Here is an 18443-nt window from a genome sequence, read left to right on the forward strand (position 1 = left end):
AAGGGCTTTACCTCTCTCAGTCCTGTTTGCCCAACCTGGAATATCTGGCGGCCAAGTGTCGTCCATTCTAGCTGCTCAGGGAGTTTTCTGCCATCATCCTGGTTGCAGTGTACATTCCATCCCTGGCCAACGTCGGGCTGGTACTGGAGGAGCTGAGTACTGTGATCCATGATCAGCAGTTACAAGACAGCACACCTTTAAGCCTTCCTGATCATTGTGGGAGACTTTAACCACACCAGCTTAAAGAAATCTTTGACTAACTACTGCCAGCATATCACCTGTGGAAGCAGAAGAGCCAATATACTTGACCACCGTTAACCACCATCAGGTACGCTTACTGAGTTATCCTACACCTGTATCTTGGCAAGTTTGATCACCAGGATGTACTTCTACTCCTGGCATGCAGGCAGAGACTGAGGACTGCAGCACTTGTGGAGAGGACCACTGAGGTATGATCAAGGAAGTTGGAGGAATGCTTACAGGACTTGAGAATATACCAGATATACCCAAGACAAAAGCTGTGGATGAACCAGGAGATTTGCAGTCAGTTAATGCTGTGTCGCTTGTGACCGGTGTTATAAGGATCTATCTCTTAGTAACAATGATCTGAGAGGCACAGAGAAAATCTGTATTTACTAACAAGTAACCTTTATTGTCTCAACTAAAAAGCATGTGGGTTCACAAACTATGAAATAATCGTTGAAAGTGATGCTTTTTGTCATGTTTGTACTGACCAAAATAAATTTCATTCATTCATTCATTCATTCACTCATTCACAAACTATCTGTGTGCACACTCACAGAATTCCCTGACCCTCCATGAGCAGTCGATGAAGAGAAAAGCTATTACCCGGGAAAGGAGTCTGTGCTGGCCACGCGTTCCTCGTGCTCCAGATCTCCACGTGTTCATGGGGTCGTCCTCATCCATACTGGTTGCTGAAGAATTATTGTCTTTACGTACTTGGAGCTGACTCTTATAGTGTTCCTCTTTGGGTACACTATTGGCTCCAGGTCACCTGACCTACCTGGGTCATCTTCTTACTGGCTCTAGTCCAGGGCTTGGAATTGTGTACCTTAGAGAATTGTGGAAGTTTTGTTAGTGAGTATTTCAGGACAGCAAATGATTTATTTTTGGATATTAAAGAAATCAAGAGCTCTGGTGTTAGTACAGGAAAGTGACTGAGATAAAACATGACCTTGTGGAATGGCAAAGCAGGAACAAAGGACATTATTGCATATTCTTGGATTGATTTTTCATGCTATTATTTCATATCTTGATTCACTGAGGATTTATTAAAGATACAGCCAATATTCTTCTATGTTTTCTGCCCCCCCCCCGCCCTATTCCTTTCAGCTCTGACTGGTTCAAACAGTCAAAACCAGGTGACCTAAACACTGAGTCTAATCAGATTACAGATCATGTTTGCCACTTTACAGAATAAATAGCTACTCATCTGAGAGCAGTCTCCGGTTTAGCAGCTGAACCTTGTGTCCACATTCAATTGCTCTAATTAGATTATCCCAGAGCAAGAATCAGTTTAGAGTTCACAAAATGGAGGTGGGGACAGACAATTGGTTCGTCTGCTCTCCCTCTCCTTGATTCATCAAAATCCACTGATTTGTATGCTGTAGTTCCTTCTGGCCAACAACTACCTCTTCTTGATCCAAAGATACTGGTTTTAGGATCATTATCCTCCTCTCATTCTGTTGACTGCCCACAGGACTGCCATGGAACCCTAGTAGGTGTGCAACACTTATTCTATAAATAATACTAACATTTACTTACTAAATTCAAATTCAACTTTATACCAACAACTGTCTCTGCTGTTTCACAAAAGCATTATCCTCTAATTTTTGCATTATTTCAGCCTTCCACCTTCTCAGTTGATATGCATTAAGCATTATAATTATCAGTGTATATAAAATTAGTGTTATAGCAGCAGACGATACTATTCTCTCCCACAGATGTATTTGAACATTTGTTCCCCAATTCCAAAACTTACTCCAAAAGCCTGGGTCTCACTCAATATTTCATTTGCCTTGCCAGCGCGTGTTTTAATTACTTTAGTGTGTTTAGTCCACTGATGGATTATGTCCTTTGCCTCCTCCATAACACGTGTCCAATCTGAAGTCAAGTGAGAAATTGGTGGCAACTCAGCAGCAACATAGTCCCACAGGTATCTATCTGTATCAGTGTGTTGGTTCTTGAAGTTCTCCTTCATTGCTGTGTCGTGCTGGCTGAGGCAAAGTTTGTCCTCCAATGGCCAGATCAAAACCAAAGTCTGTATGGCGACATTGTGACTTTCCAAAGGGTATTGTTTCCATCCCTTGGTATAACTTGTGGTGACTGTTACTACGTAATACGTCTGTCCCACCAATGCATATTGTAAGAAAAACTGATTATTCACAGGCAACATAGACAATGAACAATTTTCATGAGTGCCACAATTTGTAAGTTTCTGTTTTGTTGTTTCTTCTAGACAAGACCAATGGTCTCCCCCTTGATAACATCTTGAAAAATCTATCCCTTTTCTAGTACCATTCATAACAATAGCATGTGTTGGTGGGTTATTTAGGGATTTATAAGAGTATTCTCGTGTTATTTACCAACATTGTGAACTCTTTTCACTCTGCATCCCCCCCCCACCTGCCCCCGCCCCCATACAATGTTATCTTGTGTACAGTTAATAATCAAAGCATCCTTTGGAAAATACTTGGCTATAACCACCTCAATAGGTATTTCGAGTGAATCACTGCTCCAACTCACATTCACTTGAGTGTGATCCCACAGAACTGTAAACTTACCATGGACATCATTAACTAAGGGCTGTTCAGTAAATGGACCTAAAAACGCTATTGTTCCCTACTGGGATATTTGATATGAACTTTCACCTTTGTAAATGTATTCTTTTACCCTCAGATATATCCCACATTTGGCTGTCTTCTCACCATCCTGTACAGGTGAGCAATCATCTACAAAGCATAAATAATTTTTCCTTTGTTTGTCTTGGTTCTCCGATATTGCTTTCTGATCATGTTCCACCACCTCCCATTATTATTCGATACAAATGGTCCCTTAGGATCATTTGTTATCGTATCCTGATGCCCATGTGGTTCTCCAGTACAATAAAAATATCTGCAAGGAAGGTAGAAACATTAATACCCTTTTACATAGAGCATAGACCATAGAAATCTACAGCACATTACAGGCCTTGTAACCTGTCGACTATGTAACCTACTCTAGAAACTGCCTCGAATTACCCTACTGCATAGCCCTCTATTTTTCTAAGCACCATGTACCTCTAAGTCTCTCAAAAGACCCTATTGTATCCGCCTCCACCACCGTCGCTGGCAGTGCATTCCAGTGCACCACTCTGTGCGAAAAACTTGCTCCTGACATCTCCTCTGTACCTGCTTACAAGCACCTTAAAACTATGCCCCCTCCTGTTAGCCATTTCAGCCCTGGGAAAGAACCTCTGGCTATCCACATGATCAATGCCCCTCATCATCTTGTACACCTCCATCAGGTCACTTCTATCCTGTCGCTCCCAGGAAAAAAGGCCAAGTTCACTCAACCTATTCTCATAAGGCACACTCTCCAATCCAGGCAAAATCCTTGTAAATCTCCTCTGCACTCTTTCTATAGTATCCATTTCCTTCCTGTAGTGAAGTGACCAGAACTGAACACAGTACTCCAAGTGGGTCTGACCAACATCTTATATGAACCACTTCACACTTATCTGGGTTGAAATCCATCTGCCACTTCTCAGCCCAGTTCTGCATCCTACTGATGACCTGCTGTAACCTCTGACAACCCTCCAGACTATCCACAACACCCCCAACCTTTGTGTCATTAGTGAACTTACTAACCCACCCTTCTACTTCCTCATCCGGGTTATTTATAATAATCACAAAGAGGAGGGGTCCCAGAACTGATCCCTGTGGAACACCACTGGTCACCGTCCTCCATGCAGAATACGAACCATCTACCACTACCCTTGCCTTCTGTGGGCAAGCCAGTTCTGGATCCACAAACAAGGTCTCCTTGGATCCCATGCCTCCTTACTTTCTGAATGAGATTGTATTGGGAACCTTATCAAATGCCTTACTGAAATCCATATACACTACATTCACCGCTTTACCTTCATCAATTTGTTTTGTTACATCCTCAAAGAATTCAATCAGGCTGATAAGGCACGTCCTGCCCTTGAGAAAGTCATACAACTATACCTCAACCTTGCAATGTCGGGGCTGACTAACCAAGTCACTTTAATTTAAACATCCAGCAGCAGCTTAATAAACATGTTCTATATAAAAATATGATCAGGATATAGATTATGGTGCCACAGAGATCATTCTGACCGGTTGCATCATCTGGTATGGAGGCACCAATGCTCAGGCTTAGGAAAAGCTGCAGAAGGTTGTAAACTCAGCCAGCTCCATCATGGGCACCAGCTTCTCCACCATTGACGACATCTTCGAAAAGTGATGCCTCAAGAAGATGCCATCCAAGACATGCCCTCTTTCATTACTACCATCAATGAGGAGACACAGGAGCTAGCAGATGCATTTTCAATGTTTTAGGATAACTTCTTTCTCTTTGCCATCAGATTTCTCAGCAGTCCATGAACACTACATTACTTTGCTCTCTGTTGGTACAATATATTTATTTTTTTATATACTATCATAATTTATACTAATTTTATGTATTGCACTGTCACAAAAATCAAATTTCATGACATATGCCAGTGATAATAAGGCTGAAAATTTAATTCTGATTCTGAAATATGGATTTGGGAGCATTGGAGGCTGTCGGGGTGGGTGGTGATGTTTCAATCCCTTGTAGAATGCATTAAGCTCATAAGGAAAAGATGCTCTGTTGTTGGTGATGCTTCTTGACTTCATTTTGTAGCCTGTTATAACTTGTAGACCTGCCAATACAGACAGCTGGTTGGTACTCAATCTTAGACTAGATTTTTTAAAAAAAAGATTAGGTTTAGCTGTATTTGTCTCATGTACATCAAATAACAGTGAAATGCATCATTTGCATTAACGACCAACACAGTCTGAGGATTGTGCTGGGGGTGGCCCACAGTGTTGCCATGCTAATGATTCGGATAACAAAATTGATGGTTTAGTGGCCAAGTTTGCAGATGATACTAAGATAGATGGAGGGGCAGGTAGTGCTGAGGGAATCTGCATTACTTAAACAGATTAGGAAAATGGGCAAAGAAGTGGCAGATGGAATATAATGTAGGGAAGTGTATGGTCAGGCACTTTGGTAAAAGGAATAAAGGCATAGGCTATTTTCTAAATGGGAAGAAAATGCAGAAATCAGAGATTCAAAGAGACTTGGGTGTCCTTGTGCAGTATTCCCTAAAGATTAACTTGTAAATTGAGTCGGTGGTAAGGAAGAGAAATGCAATGTTAGCATTCGTTGTTTCCAGAGGTTTCAGTATTGGATTTACATTAGCTGCCTTGACCCCAGATCTTAAATTCCTCCCTTAACACCTCCGTTTTAATTATAGGGAGCAAACTATTCAGCCCACTGCATTCATCCTGACCAGTGGGTACTCATCTACATTAATCACACATGGCTTGTAGCTTTCTATCCCTAGGTGATTCAATTGTTAATATGGACACTTCTTAAATGGTGACAGCAAATCTGCTTCCACCACTATCTCCGGCAGCACATTCCAGGTATTCACCACTCCAAGTGAAGCAAGTTTCTCTCACATCTCCTTTCAGTATCTTATCCCTAAGCTTAAAACTATATCTTCAACTTTTATGCTCCTTAATCTTCCTCCATCCTTCCTGACACTTCTTTCTGTAGGTTAGTGTCAATAATGGAGGTAGCAAATAAACAAAATGGTTTTGACAAGGTACCTTCAACAATAATGTGAGTGCTTTACAGCACTTTTTAAAATGTATTTTATTTGTTTTTGCACTATTTTAATCTATTCAATATACACACATATATATACTTAATATAATCAATTTACTTATTTTTTGCCCTTTCTATATTTTCATGCATTGCATTGAACTGCTGCTGCTGCTGCGTTAGTAAATTTCATGACACATGCTGCTGATAATAAACCTGATGCTGATTACAGAGTTATGATGTGGATGTGGTGAGGACCTGCAAGTACCTGGGGATGCTCCTGGAAGACAGACTTGAGTGGAGCACCAACACAGAGACCGTGTACAAGAAGGGCCAGAGCCACTTCTACTTCCTGAGGAGACTGAGGTCCTTTGGAGTACACAGGCCTCTCCTTCACATGATCTACCAGTCTGTTGCCACCAGTACAATCTTCTATATGGTGGTGTGGTGGGGTAATGGCATCACCCACGGTGATGCCAAAAGGCTCAATAAACTGATTAGAAAGGCTGTTATAGGAGTCAAACTCGACACACTGTAGGCTGAGCCTACAAAAAATCCTGGCAATTCTGGGCAACGTTTCTCACCCTCTGCATGCCACCTTGGCTGAACAGAGAAGCACTTTTAGTCATAGACTGAGGCAACTGTGCTGCTCCAAAAAGCACTATGAGGTCATTCTCACTCTCAGCCATTAGGCTCTAATATCAGTCAACCTATAGTTGGGGAAGTGATGAACCCCTCCTGTTGGGCTGTTTGAGTTAACTTATTTTTTAATTCTTTCTTACTTCTCTTCTAATATTTGTGCTCTTGTGATGCTACTATGACACTGTAGTTTCCTTTGTGATCAATAAAGTATCTATCTATCCATGATAATTTAAGAAGTCCACTTAATACTTCATTAAACCCAAGCCCTCAACACAAATTGATCTACGTCAATTATAGAGAAAGAGAACTTTTGGTAGAGAGACACACAGAGGCAAGGGTTGAGGAACAATGGCATCTCATTGGGTTGTCAACCTGGAGATTACAGAAATAGACAAGGAATAAATAGAGATTTTAACACAAGGATTGGAATTGTAATGCCAAGACAGTTGTGTACTGGGCGTCAATGTTGGCTGTTGTCTGTATGTTGGCAGACACAAATTCATATATGGGCAGCAGTGTTTGGATTGTGCACAACGTTATCCTAAAAAGGTGATGACAATCGGGATTTGAGACAAGCAACAGACACAAAGGTTAGGACTTCAGTAGCAAATGAGCTGAGGAAGGGGTGGAAACCATTTAAAAAAAAAAGGTGGAATGAATGATCATAAACCACTACAGCACAGAAACAGGCCCTTTGGTCCTTCTAGTCTGTGCCAAGCCATTAATCTGACTAATCTCATCAACCCTCACCTGGTACATGGCCTTTCCTATCCATGTACCTACTCAAATTTCTCTTACATGTTGAAATCAATCCCACATGTTCCCCATTCACCCTTAACCCATGACCTCTAGTTGCAGACTCATTCTCCACTACACCGCAAAGCCAATCTAATCCAATTTACTATGGCATCTTGAATGCCAAGTGACTAAACCTATTAAATTAATTTCCCACATGGGAACTTGACAAAGGCCTTGCTAAAGTCCACGTGGACAACATCCACTGGCTTACCTTCATTAACAGTCCTGGAAATTTCCTCAGAAACCTTGGTTGCTAGAGAAACCTCACGTTTTCTTTTTGCCCTCTTGCATTTGTTATTCTCAAGTACCTCATTTGTTCCTTCCTTCCTATACCTGCTATGCACCCCCTTTTTCTTAACCAGGGCCTCAATCTCTCAAAAACATATTTCCTAAAACTGTTATTCTTGTCTTTTATTCTGACAGGAACATACAAACACTATACTCTCAAAATGTCACTTTTGAAGGCCTCCTATTTACCAAGTACTGTAAACCTTTGTCAGAAAACAACCTGTCCCAATCCACACCTATCAGATCCTTTCAAATACCATTAAAATAAGCCTTTCTTCAATTTAGGATCTCAATCCTAGGACCAGACTGATCCTTCCAACTAACAACTTAAATGCACAAGGGAGATGCATGTGTTCATCAGAATTTCACTCATTTCAGGGTGCTGGAGTGACAAGATCATGTTAGTTTGGAGGCAGGAGGCTGCAGAGGAATAGTGGGATGTGGAAAATGCTTCTGAAGAGGAGTTGAGGCCAACATAGGTCACTGCAATCATATTGAACGTTGGTACAAACTTCAGAGGCCTGTTGGCCCATTTCTGCTCCTGTTTTGTGTTCTTGTTGACAGGAGTACATAATCCAGACCAATCCACTGAGTGCAAAACCACGTAGGTCCACCTACATATTCCATGTTCTTTAGTGTAGAACCATGTGGGCCCACTTATATATTCCATATTCTTTAGTGCAGAGCCGTGTGGGTCCACCTACGTATTCCATATTCCTTAGTGCAGAACCATGTGGGTTCAGCTGCATATTCCATATTCCTTAGTGCAGAATTGTGTTAGTCCACCTACATACTCCATATTCTCTAGTGCAGAACCATGTGGGTTTATCTACATATTCCATATTCCTTCATGCAAAACCATGTGGGTCCATCTGCATATTCTATGTTTCTTAGGAGACCATTTGGCCCATTAAATTGATAGTGTCCTATGGAGCCATCATTTTCTCCCTATAATTGATGATTACTCTCCTTATATTCCCACCCAGCTTCTAACACTTACTTATATTTTTGGACCAATTTGTGGTGGCCAGAAGGAGAACGTGCAAACTCCACACAGTCAGCACTGGGAGATCAGGATGCAATCCCGATGGCTTGTGAAGCAGCAACTCTACGAGCTGCACCCGCTGCCACTGTGCGATCGAGAATCTCCGGAGGGGAAGGCCTCAAATCCTCGGCTTTGCCTACCTTGAAACTAATGGCATTATGATCACTAGATGTACAGTAACATGTTCCCCTATATAATAAACTTCAGTCACATGCCCTGTCTCATTCTCTAATAAGAGATCTGGTATCACACTCTCTAGCTGAGACTTCTATGTAGCGAATAAGGAAATTTTCCTGAACAAATTTGACAAACACTTTTCCATACAGCATTTTACAATATTGAGAGTCTCAGTCATTGTGACAGAGAAGATAATAGGGCTGCAAGTCAAGTTTGGGGTAAGTAGAATACCATTATTTGTTTGTACATCTTTATGGCAAACATAGTTAATTTCTAATGAAGAATAATTGACCAGGGACATGTTTCTCCACTAGATGCTGCCTTGACCTGAGTTTCTCTCCAGCATTTATTTCAGATTTCCAGCATCTAGTTTTCGCTTTAAAATTCAATATATGCATCTTTATGCACATTAGCAGCTATTTCTTGAGCCAAGTCAAAATCCAGTTTACTGTTATATACACAGTGCATATATGCATCTATGTGATGAACAACTTACTTGCAGCAGAATCACAGGCACATAGGATCATAATCAATATTCACAATAAGATAAACATAAATTATACTCATTCATAAAATACAATTAGAAGAAATAAAGCCCATTTTAGTGCCAAGTGGCCAAAGTGTTGCTTATCTGTACTGATTAGGGTTTTGCCATTTGGTTCAAAAACAGAATGGTTGAAGAGAAGTTGCCATTCCAAGCTGGCGGTGTGGGACTTCAGGCTTCTGTGCTGGGATCTTTGATGACAGATGTTGCTTTGAGGAAGCACCTCTTGCAGATACAACCAGAGATTGAGAGGGATGCGCCTATTATGTATTGGGCAGAGTCCACTAATCTCGGCAGCTTGTTATGTTCCTGTGCATTATGATTACTATACCAGATCATGATGCCACCTCTAAAATTCGTTCCCTAAATCTATACTAAATTCTCCTTTCCATTAAAAGTAAACATTATTAACTATCCCCGTATCTAATCAGTTTGAATTACTGCTAAGTGAATTCTTAAAGGACAAAGTCCACTTAAACAGTATCAGTCAACACAATAATTATTTTGGTAGTTTCAAAAATCAGTTATTTTAAAAAGGAAACTTACATGGTTTGGCAAACAATATAAAGTAAATGCACTCTGTTGGGTATTAGATCATACTTTATGATCATTAGGAAAATGGGAGAAAAAAGAAATAGAGTATGTTCAGGTTTTAGCTGGACATGAGATCTCCAAATTATTCCATGAAGATACCCTTTTCTTCCAGTTTGCCTGTGCAGTAAACATGAGATTTGGTGTTATGCCAAAGTCCATTGCTTTTTGTCATGGTCTACTATAACAAACAGAATAGCTAAAACCTTTTCAAAAAACCCTTCAAATTGTACTGACTACATTCCAAATGCTTTGCTTTTTTAAATTTAAGATACTGTGCTACTATCTGCACAAAATGGCTTGGCATTGTCATGAAGTTCAGTTTCTGCTCATATACTGAAATATGGGATAATAGATTGTACTTGTATACTACACTGGCAGGTCAGGAATCCTCAATTTCTTACATACATCTTTTTCAGACTGTTATGCGGGTGGGGAGAAGACATTTTGTAGAGTTGCCTTAGGTTAGCTTGGTGTACTGCAATAGCTTCATGTATTTTGAATGTACTTGTGAGGATACATCAGCATATTTGTTTTGCCCTTATACGATATACAAAATATGCAAATATCCAGGCTGAACCCATAACTTTTGGTCTTATGATTAAAATCTCAACGAACATTATCAGACTTCATATTACCAGGATGTGAAATGAAGTCTACACATTTTACAGATCCTCTGAATTAATGTACAGCCACTTTACCCTCTTCGTCTACCACTTCTCATAAATTAGACTGCTCCAACAGAAATAATTTTTCATTATAACACCTCCTCACTTTTTTACCACTTAATATGCGGTGATTTTGAGAGTGCTCCTATTGCAAAACAGTGGCATTTGGTTTTTGAATAATCCCAGGCTTTTCACCTGCACCATTCTTCCAGGAATCAATTCCACATGTTAATCAGCAAGTTGGAAGGTTATGGATTTCAGTTCCATTCTAGAGAGGAGCACAAAATGTACAAAGAGCTTTTATTGCTGTATCTTGAGTGCTGTATCACTGGAAAATCTTAAGTTCTATGTACAAGAGTCATTCTAAAATAATTCCAATGCATCGAGGTCAAATTTATTGTCATTATGAACAAGCTTACTTGCAGCAGACCATGAGTTTCAAACCAATCACTGATGGCCATGGACTAGAGATGCAGAGAATGTTAAATATCTAGGTGATACTGTGTGTGGCTTGCACATTCTCACTAGTATTGAATCTCACAAAGCAATCTCATCCCATTCCCCAGACATGCTTATTTCTCCTCTTATCCTAAAGATCTGTTTTTTTAAAAATGGTTAATTGATGACTAAATTGCCACACTGTGAAGGTGAAGGGGTGTTGATGGCAATATGGGACAACAAATTATTGGGAAAATTTAATGGGGGAATAGTTCTGTAAGTCAGCACAGACTCAACAGACTGAAATGGGCCACCTTGGTAATACAATGTCAAATATGCAAATAATGACTGATTTATGTTTCCAATATTAATGAAGTAGTCTATGTAACATTATAATCTTTACCAACATTATCTAGAAGAACAATTGTTGTTACATAAACACAGGAGATTCTGCAGATGCTGGAAATCTGGCATTTTGTGTATATTACTCTGCAGGAAGTCAGTAGGTCAAACAGTTCATCAGGGCAGTTGTTACATCTAGATTTGATTAATGTGCAAATTGAGTGTCTAGTTTACAGATACAATCTTGTGATTCTTTCAAAAGGTTGCCCTGCACAGTTTATCAGGAGGGTGCAAGTCTATTGAAAGATTATAGAAACCTCAACAAGCAAAAGTGAATCCAAATAGATTGCCTAAGTTTGATATCAGCACTGTAACAATAGTAATTTTCCATGATTTAAAAAAACACAATTATATCTTGGTTCTAAGCTTTGAATTTTTAAATCTAAAATGTGTTTGCTTCAGTCAGCAATTCCTACAACTGAGATTACAGTCATAAGTACTTGAACCAACCCAGTTTGTTATTCTTTATAATCTCAGTCAATTTAGCGAGTGGTAAGCTATGTCACAGAGAAGACGTTAATTGTCTGCACTGATATACTTCTGAAAAGCTACTTTATCTATGATTCAAAGATATGTGGACAGGTAGGTTGATAGGAAAGATTCAATGGGATATGGGCACCTTGCTTCACGACGGCTGGGTCAAAGGACCCATTCCACACAGCAGTACTCGATGACCAAGTAGAATGCAAATGCAAAAGGTTCACAAAATAACCTTTCACATGAAAGCTATGCACATGTTGTGAATGAATACTATGTAAAGTCAGAACATTTATTTAAGTGCAAACTCACATGAAATGTCTATTTTAATGGTACAATAAAAAGAATACAGTACTATGCACATTTTGTTAAGGTCACCTTGCTACATGATTAGTAAACAACTGCATGCTCAACTATGGAACTTTAGTGAAATGATAACTTACTGCTCTACTGTCATTTGCAAATTTTACAAAGTTGAATCAAATATACAGAAAATACATTCATAGTGTCCAATTGCACTGAAGCAGCATTTCAGTGGCAGCTGATTGGCACTGGTGTGACAATATTGAAGAACACAGATCTCCTGTCCAAGTTAGGCTGTATAAATCTGGAAAGCAGAATAGTGTCACTTTGTCAGCTCATGGAGTCGAGTTAAATGCTGCTTGGCTAATAAACCACTTCAATATGAAGTAGCCTCGCATGGTTCAATAGTGGTTTTTAGAACATTGTCAGCAATGAATGTAGTGCTGAGCTACTGTTGATTACTCCCTGCAGTGCTGGTCTCCCAAACATTTCAACAAACACGGTGATTTATGTGGAGTCGTGAAGCAGATGCTACTGCTGATAGTCTTGGAAAATAAAGTCCCCTGGATGCTGCATATACTTAGTATAACTGCTCCAGGTATGTTCCCACATTCTGCAGAAACAAAAACATTTTAAATCATTAAATTTTTCCTTGCATGAGCCTTAGAAGCTCATTTTAGAAACAAATCTGACATACAAGGGATGATTGATAAGTTCATGGCCTAAGGTAGAAGGAGTCAATTTTAGAAAACCTAGCACATTTATTTTTCAACATAGTCCCCTCCTACATTTACACACTTAGTCCAGCGGTCGTGGAGAGAAGTTGGCGTTCTGGACCTCCAGCAGTGGTGATTGATAAGTTCATGGCCTAAGGTAGAAGGAGATGAGTTCTACAGCTCTTGTTACATGCACGGGCCATTCAGCTCCTTGAGTGATTATGCAGAAAGTTTGAAGTTAATAACTCATCTCCTTCTACCTTAGGCCACAAACTTATCAATCACCCCTGCTGTAGACCACTTCTGGAGGTCCAAGACACTGACTTTGACAAAGAAGGGATCCGTATGCTCCACAACCACTGGACTAAGTGTGTAAATGTAGGAGGGGACTATGTTGAAAAATAAATGTGCTAGGTTTTCTAAAATTGACTCCTTCTACCGTAGGCCATGAACTTATCAATCACCCCTTGTATAATTAAAACTAAATGGATGTGAGACAACTGTGCATCACCATCTTATCGAGGTGACCTAGTTAGTACTTGCACAATTGGCAATTTACATGTGTATTCCAGATTCTATAGGGGGAACTGCAAAATATATATTTTGTCTATTTGCAATATTGGTAGCTTAAATAAAGATATGTTTACCCATCTTGAGATATGTTTCAAGACAAATTCTAAATGATGTACCTGTCTGGTACAAATCATATTGAACTGAAAACTGACATGCAAGGGGACAGAAATAATGAACAAATCAATTACACAAGATAAAACAGCAATACTTAACTATTAAAATCATTAGAAAAGCCTATGCTATGTAAATAAATTGACACCTGGAAGGCAGGTTATCGCTACTATGAAATGTGACAGTTCTGGGCATAAAGTTTAGGACTCCTGAACAAGTTCTGAACTTCTGCTCAACTGATCACCAGTCCTAGGCTAACTGCTTTCTGCAGTAGACAGTGAAAATCTGCAGGAAAATGTACATTTTTAAAGATTATCTAACACAATAATTGGAAAGTCAGATTTATTTTTTTTATTCAATTAATTCAAATATTAAGTAGCTTTTGAGGATCTTTGAATGTTTGTGAATGTGGGTGGGACTTTATTAGTTCTCAGAGCAATTCTTAGGGCAGGATTTCTACAGATTTGGTGTGATAAATGCAGTACCTCAACAATATGGTGCAGTCTGCTTTACTTCAGATGCCACAACAGTGGGTGCAGGTTCCAAAAGCAAATGAGCAACTAACTTGAAAGGTCCAATGGTCAGTGGAAGATCAGTGCCAATTTGTCTACTTTGGAATTCTTAATTTTATGTGCATACAAGACTAATTATGTCAAAATTAAATAATTTAAAAACCTTTTTGATTCATTTCTAAAGTAAAAGTGCTGTTTCACAACCTTATCTTTCTTTCTCAACCTTTATTTGGCTTTCCCTACACAGAGTTAAACCCAATTTATTATTCCTGCTTCAATTTACTCCATTTACATTCTGTCCATCTCAGAGCGGATTCTTCAATTTGATTGGCTGGAGATTGATCTTGACATGTTCACATGTTCCAGAAATATAGAGAGCACTCTCTAAGTAATTGCAAATTCAAAATCTCAGAAAAGGTTTGTGATGAATGGTTAAGGGCAGTGCCTCACCAGTGACCAGTAGTTAAAACTGAATAAAGCAAAGATACCATAAGCAAACATTTCTTACCTTAGCCACTTTTCCAGTATATCCTGGAAATGAAGATAAATGATAGCCCTGTTCTCGTAGCCGTCGTAACTGATCTTTCATAATCACAATGTTTCTAGAAGAAACATTTAATTTTAAATTTCAAATTGCCCTGATTAACATTGTCAATGAATAATATTTTTAAAAGAAAAATTACACTTTTACATAGTATTTAATATAGCAATCTGGGGAGAAGCCTCTAAACAATATATTCTAATAGGCATCATACAGAAAGAGGCTGAAGAGCCACTGATGAATTCCCCACAGAGGCTAGCCGTAAATGATCAATTAGTACAATAACTTCCTTTCAAGCCTTTGCTACTGTGGAATAAATTCAGTGCAATATAAACTCAATGCCAACAGTAGCTAACTGAGGGCCTGCAAGAGTTTTATGCACTGGTGATTGCTATCTACAATTCAATAGGAACTTAGTAAAATCAGTAAGCATGTTTTCTTTAAAATCTGACAGGAAGACATTTTCTACAAAGAAAAGATTTTTTTTGGGTTTGATTGGGACAGGATATTTAAAGAAATGTTTCTATGTTTATTTAAAAAGGCAAAAGTTTTTGCTTACCGGTCTTCTACATTGGTTGCATCACTATTTTTTGCATTTGCGGATAGCTCTGGCCACCATCGCTTAAGGACAGCCCATAGCCAGTTCAAACCAACAATCAAGTATCTGCGAAACATTTTGATTTATTGTTTGAAATATATTGGCAAAGATATTTACTATTATACATTTTAACAGATCATGAACCAATAAAGACCTTTTTCATAAAATTTGTGTGTTGTAATGATAGTCAAAAATACAGCTGCGTCTGAGCTTTACATTAGTCTGATACATGCAAACCAGATGAAGTTTGCTTCTGTGATCAATTGATTTGATATACTGTGGGTGTTGTATTATTCATTTCCCATGGCAAGAATGCACTTTGAGCTGATGTGGTTCAGGTACAAATATAGTTATAAACCCTACTGGATGATCTGGATAAGGAGATCAAAGATAGTCTGCATTATACATCTTTAATGCAGACTACCACCTACTGATCAAGCCCCACAAAGTAAATCTTCCTCACTACCTAACTCTTCAACAATGTGGAATTTCTACTGATTCTTGAACTCATTATCCCTACAGACATTAGTCTGAACTTGATCCAGCCCATGAAATTCCTGGTGCACTATTTAACTAGACAGAAACTGACTGGAGTTGCCATAACGTATTCAAGAGCCTCAATACAAACTCAGATCCAGGTATTTCACCAGCCCAACAGATATCATGCAGCTGCTGTGCACACCATATTAGGTTCATGTACATTTCGTGAATAGAGGCAAGTGATTCAGTCTGGATTTATTAAAATAAGCAACTTAATTTGTAAAGAGTTACAATTAAAAATAAAATGGTTACAATTTAGCTACTGATGAGTAAACAGAAATGTCAGATCTAATTTCTTTCCAAAAACCCTTCCATTTGGGTACTGAAAAATATTGCCAAATAAATCAGTCAGCTTTGCAAACTATCTTTACAATGAATGTGAATTCTCCTCCTTGGTTTTCCAATCCCCAACTCAGAGACACAACACAAAAGCTGTTTTCTACAATTTTAAATATACTTACTCTTCAAACCTGCTTCTTAATAATTCTTGCACCAACGGTAATAGATCAACACAACAACCTATGGAGATGCTTTCTTTCTCTTCTTCCAAACTATAACCAAAAACAAGATTAAAAATCACTTGACTAAACCACAAGCATCTTGATGGTAAAAAATTAATTAAAGTATGTCAAATATTACCTCTTTGTAAGTACAGGCAGACAATCTGCAACAACAGCAGTGTCCTGTATTCTACAGGTAACAGAAAGATTCAATGTCAAATACAAAAGGATTGAAACACTAACTAAAATAGTATCAATATAAAAGGTGCACTATTTCCTACAGTTCTGATATGCTAATTGTATACTGCATTCAGGCATTACAATGAAGATTTCTTGTGTTATTGTACATTTGTAATGGAGGGGAAACAGAACTCAATGTTAAAGATGAATAAGACATGGTGAATGACAATTACCTGACCAAATAAGCTACTAGCTCACTTGCACTTTTTTGCCAGAAAGTCAGAGCCACACTAAGTCTTAGGTTTCTACCAAATAGCACTTGTGTCATAGTAGCATGATCCTTGGAAATCTGTAATAGAGAATCAAACAGCAAGATTGACAATTTGACAGAAAAAAAATTAACTTGTGCACAGAATCTATGTCCTGTGGAAATGACAATTTACATTAACCTTGAAGAAAGCCCCTCAGAAAGATTTAGCAATCCCTGTGTTCTCTTGTCTAACAACTTGCTAGAAATTGATTGAAGGGTATTAGATCAAGGGTAATTCCTGCTGACTTCCACTAGCCAATCAGATTGAAATACTCACACAGACAGCAAATCAAAAACATAACTTTAATTAACAATTCACAGAGCCTAAATATTAAAATAAATGCTTGAAAACAAATAAATATCACAAACCTTTAAAATAATGAATTATTTTAAAATTCTGGTTTGCCCAAAACGTCGACTGTTTACTTTTTTCCATAGATGCTGCCTGGCCTACTGAGTTCCTCCAGCTTTTTGACTGCACGGATTGTAAATATTTTAAATTCATATCAATTCAAAATGATTTCTCACTGTTCCACTGAAAACTCTGCAGTCCAGGATTAGGATAAAATCCCAAACCTTCAATTTCACAGATTAATGAAAATAAGGTTGAATTTCGCCCATTTGTACCATGACAGCTATTTGCTTATAGCTTACACTGCTTAGTTTACTTCATCCTTGTCTCTGTTCCATCTTTTAAAAATCTGAAAACAGGTTGAAATTAGAGGAATGCTTGAGAATATTTTGAAGACCATTTTACTATTTCAATGGATTAATGTTTACTAATTTAATAAGGAACAGTAAATAACTAAATACTACTTAAGTCATTTATGTTTTGTTTGCCCACAGATCCCTGAAGTTGCCTCACAGGTAGATAGGGTAGTTAAGAAAGCTTATGGGGTGTTAGCTTTCATAAGTCGAGGGATAGAGTTTAAGAGTCGCGATGTAATGATGCAGCTCTATAAAACTCTGGTTAGGCCACACTTGGAGTACTGTGTTCAATTCTGGTTGCCTCACTATAGGAAGGATGTGGAAGCATTGGAAAGGGTACAGAGATTTACCAGGATGTTGCCTGGTTTAGAGAGCATGCATTATGATCAGAGATTAAGGGAGCTAGGGCTTTACTCTTTGGAGAGAAGGAGGATGAGAGGAAACATGACAGAGGTATACAAGATATTAAGAGAAATAGATAGAGTGGACAGCCAGCGCCTCTTCCCCAGGGCACCACTGCTCAATACAAGAGGACATGGCTTTAAGGTAAGGGGTGGGAAGTTCAAGGGGGATATTCAAGGAAGGTTTTTTACTCAGAGAGTGGCTGGGGCGTGGAATGCATTGCCTGAGTCAGTGGTGGAGGCAGATACACTAGTGAAACTTAAGAGACTACTAGACAGGTATATGGAGGAATTTAAGGTGGGGGGTTATATGGGAGGCAGGGTTTAAGGGTTGGTACAACATTGTGGGCCGAAGGGCCTGTACTGTGCAGTACTATTCTATGTTCTTTACTTTGATCCATCCAATAACTTCCTCTGTTAATTAGCTCAGATTTAAAATAATTACTTATGCAATGCATATTGAATAGGGATTAACAAAAAACTCAAATTTAAAGGTAATA

The 18443-nt window shown here is 38.7% G+C and overlaps 1 protein-coding gene across 1 annotated transcript in view; it reads right to left on the bottom strand.

Annotated features, from left to right (window-relative positions):
* Positions 1–10944: 10944 nt before the first annotated feature.
* The window catches only part of katnbl1 (katanin p80 subunit B-like 1), a 35327-nt gene continuing 27828 nt past the window's right edge, over positions 10945–18443 (bottom strand). Inside the window, exons 5-10 of the mRNA XM_063051168.1 lie at positions 16758–16873; positions 16484–16534; positions 16306–16395; positions 15266–15370; positions 14674–14767; positions 10945–12866 (exon numbers count right to left, since the gene is read on the bottom strand). Of these exons, the coding sequence (XP_062907238.1) occupies positions 12834–12866; positions 14674–14767; positions 15266–15370; positions 16306–16395; positions 16484–16534; positions 16758–16873 (489 nt within the window). The 3' untranslated portion in view covers positions 10945–12833. The remainder of the gene's footprint in view (positions 12867–14673; positions 14768–15265; positions 15371–16305; positions 16396–16483; positions 16535–16757; positions 16874–18443) is intronic.

Source organism: Mobula hypostoma, chromosome 1 (assembly GCF_963921235.1).
Source record: "Mobula hypostoma chromosome 1, sMobHyp1.1, whole genome shotgun sequence".
Lineage (NCBI taxonomy): Eukaryota > Metazoa > Chordata > Chondrichthyes > Myliobatiformes > Myliobatidae > Mobula > Mobula hypostoma.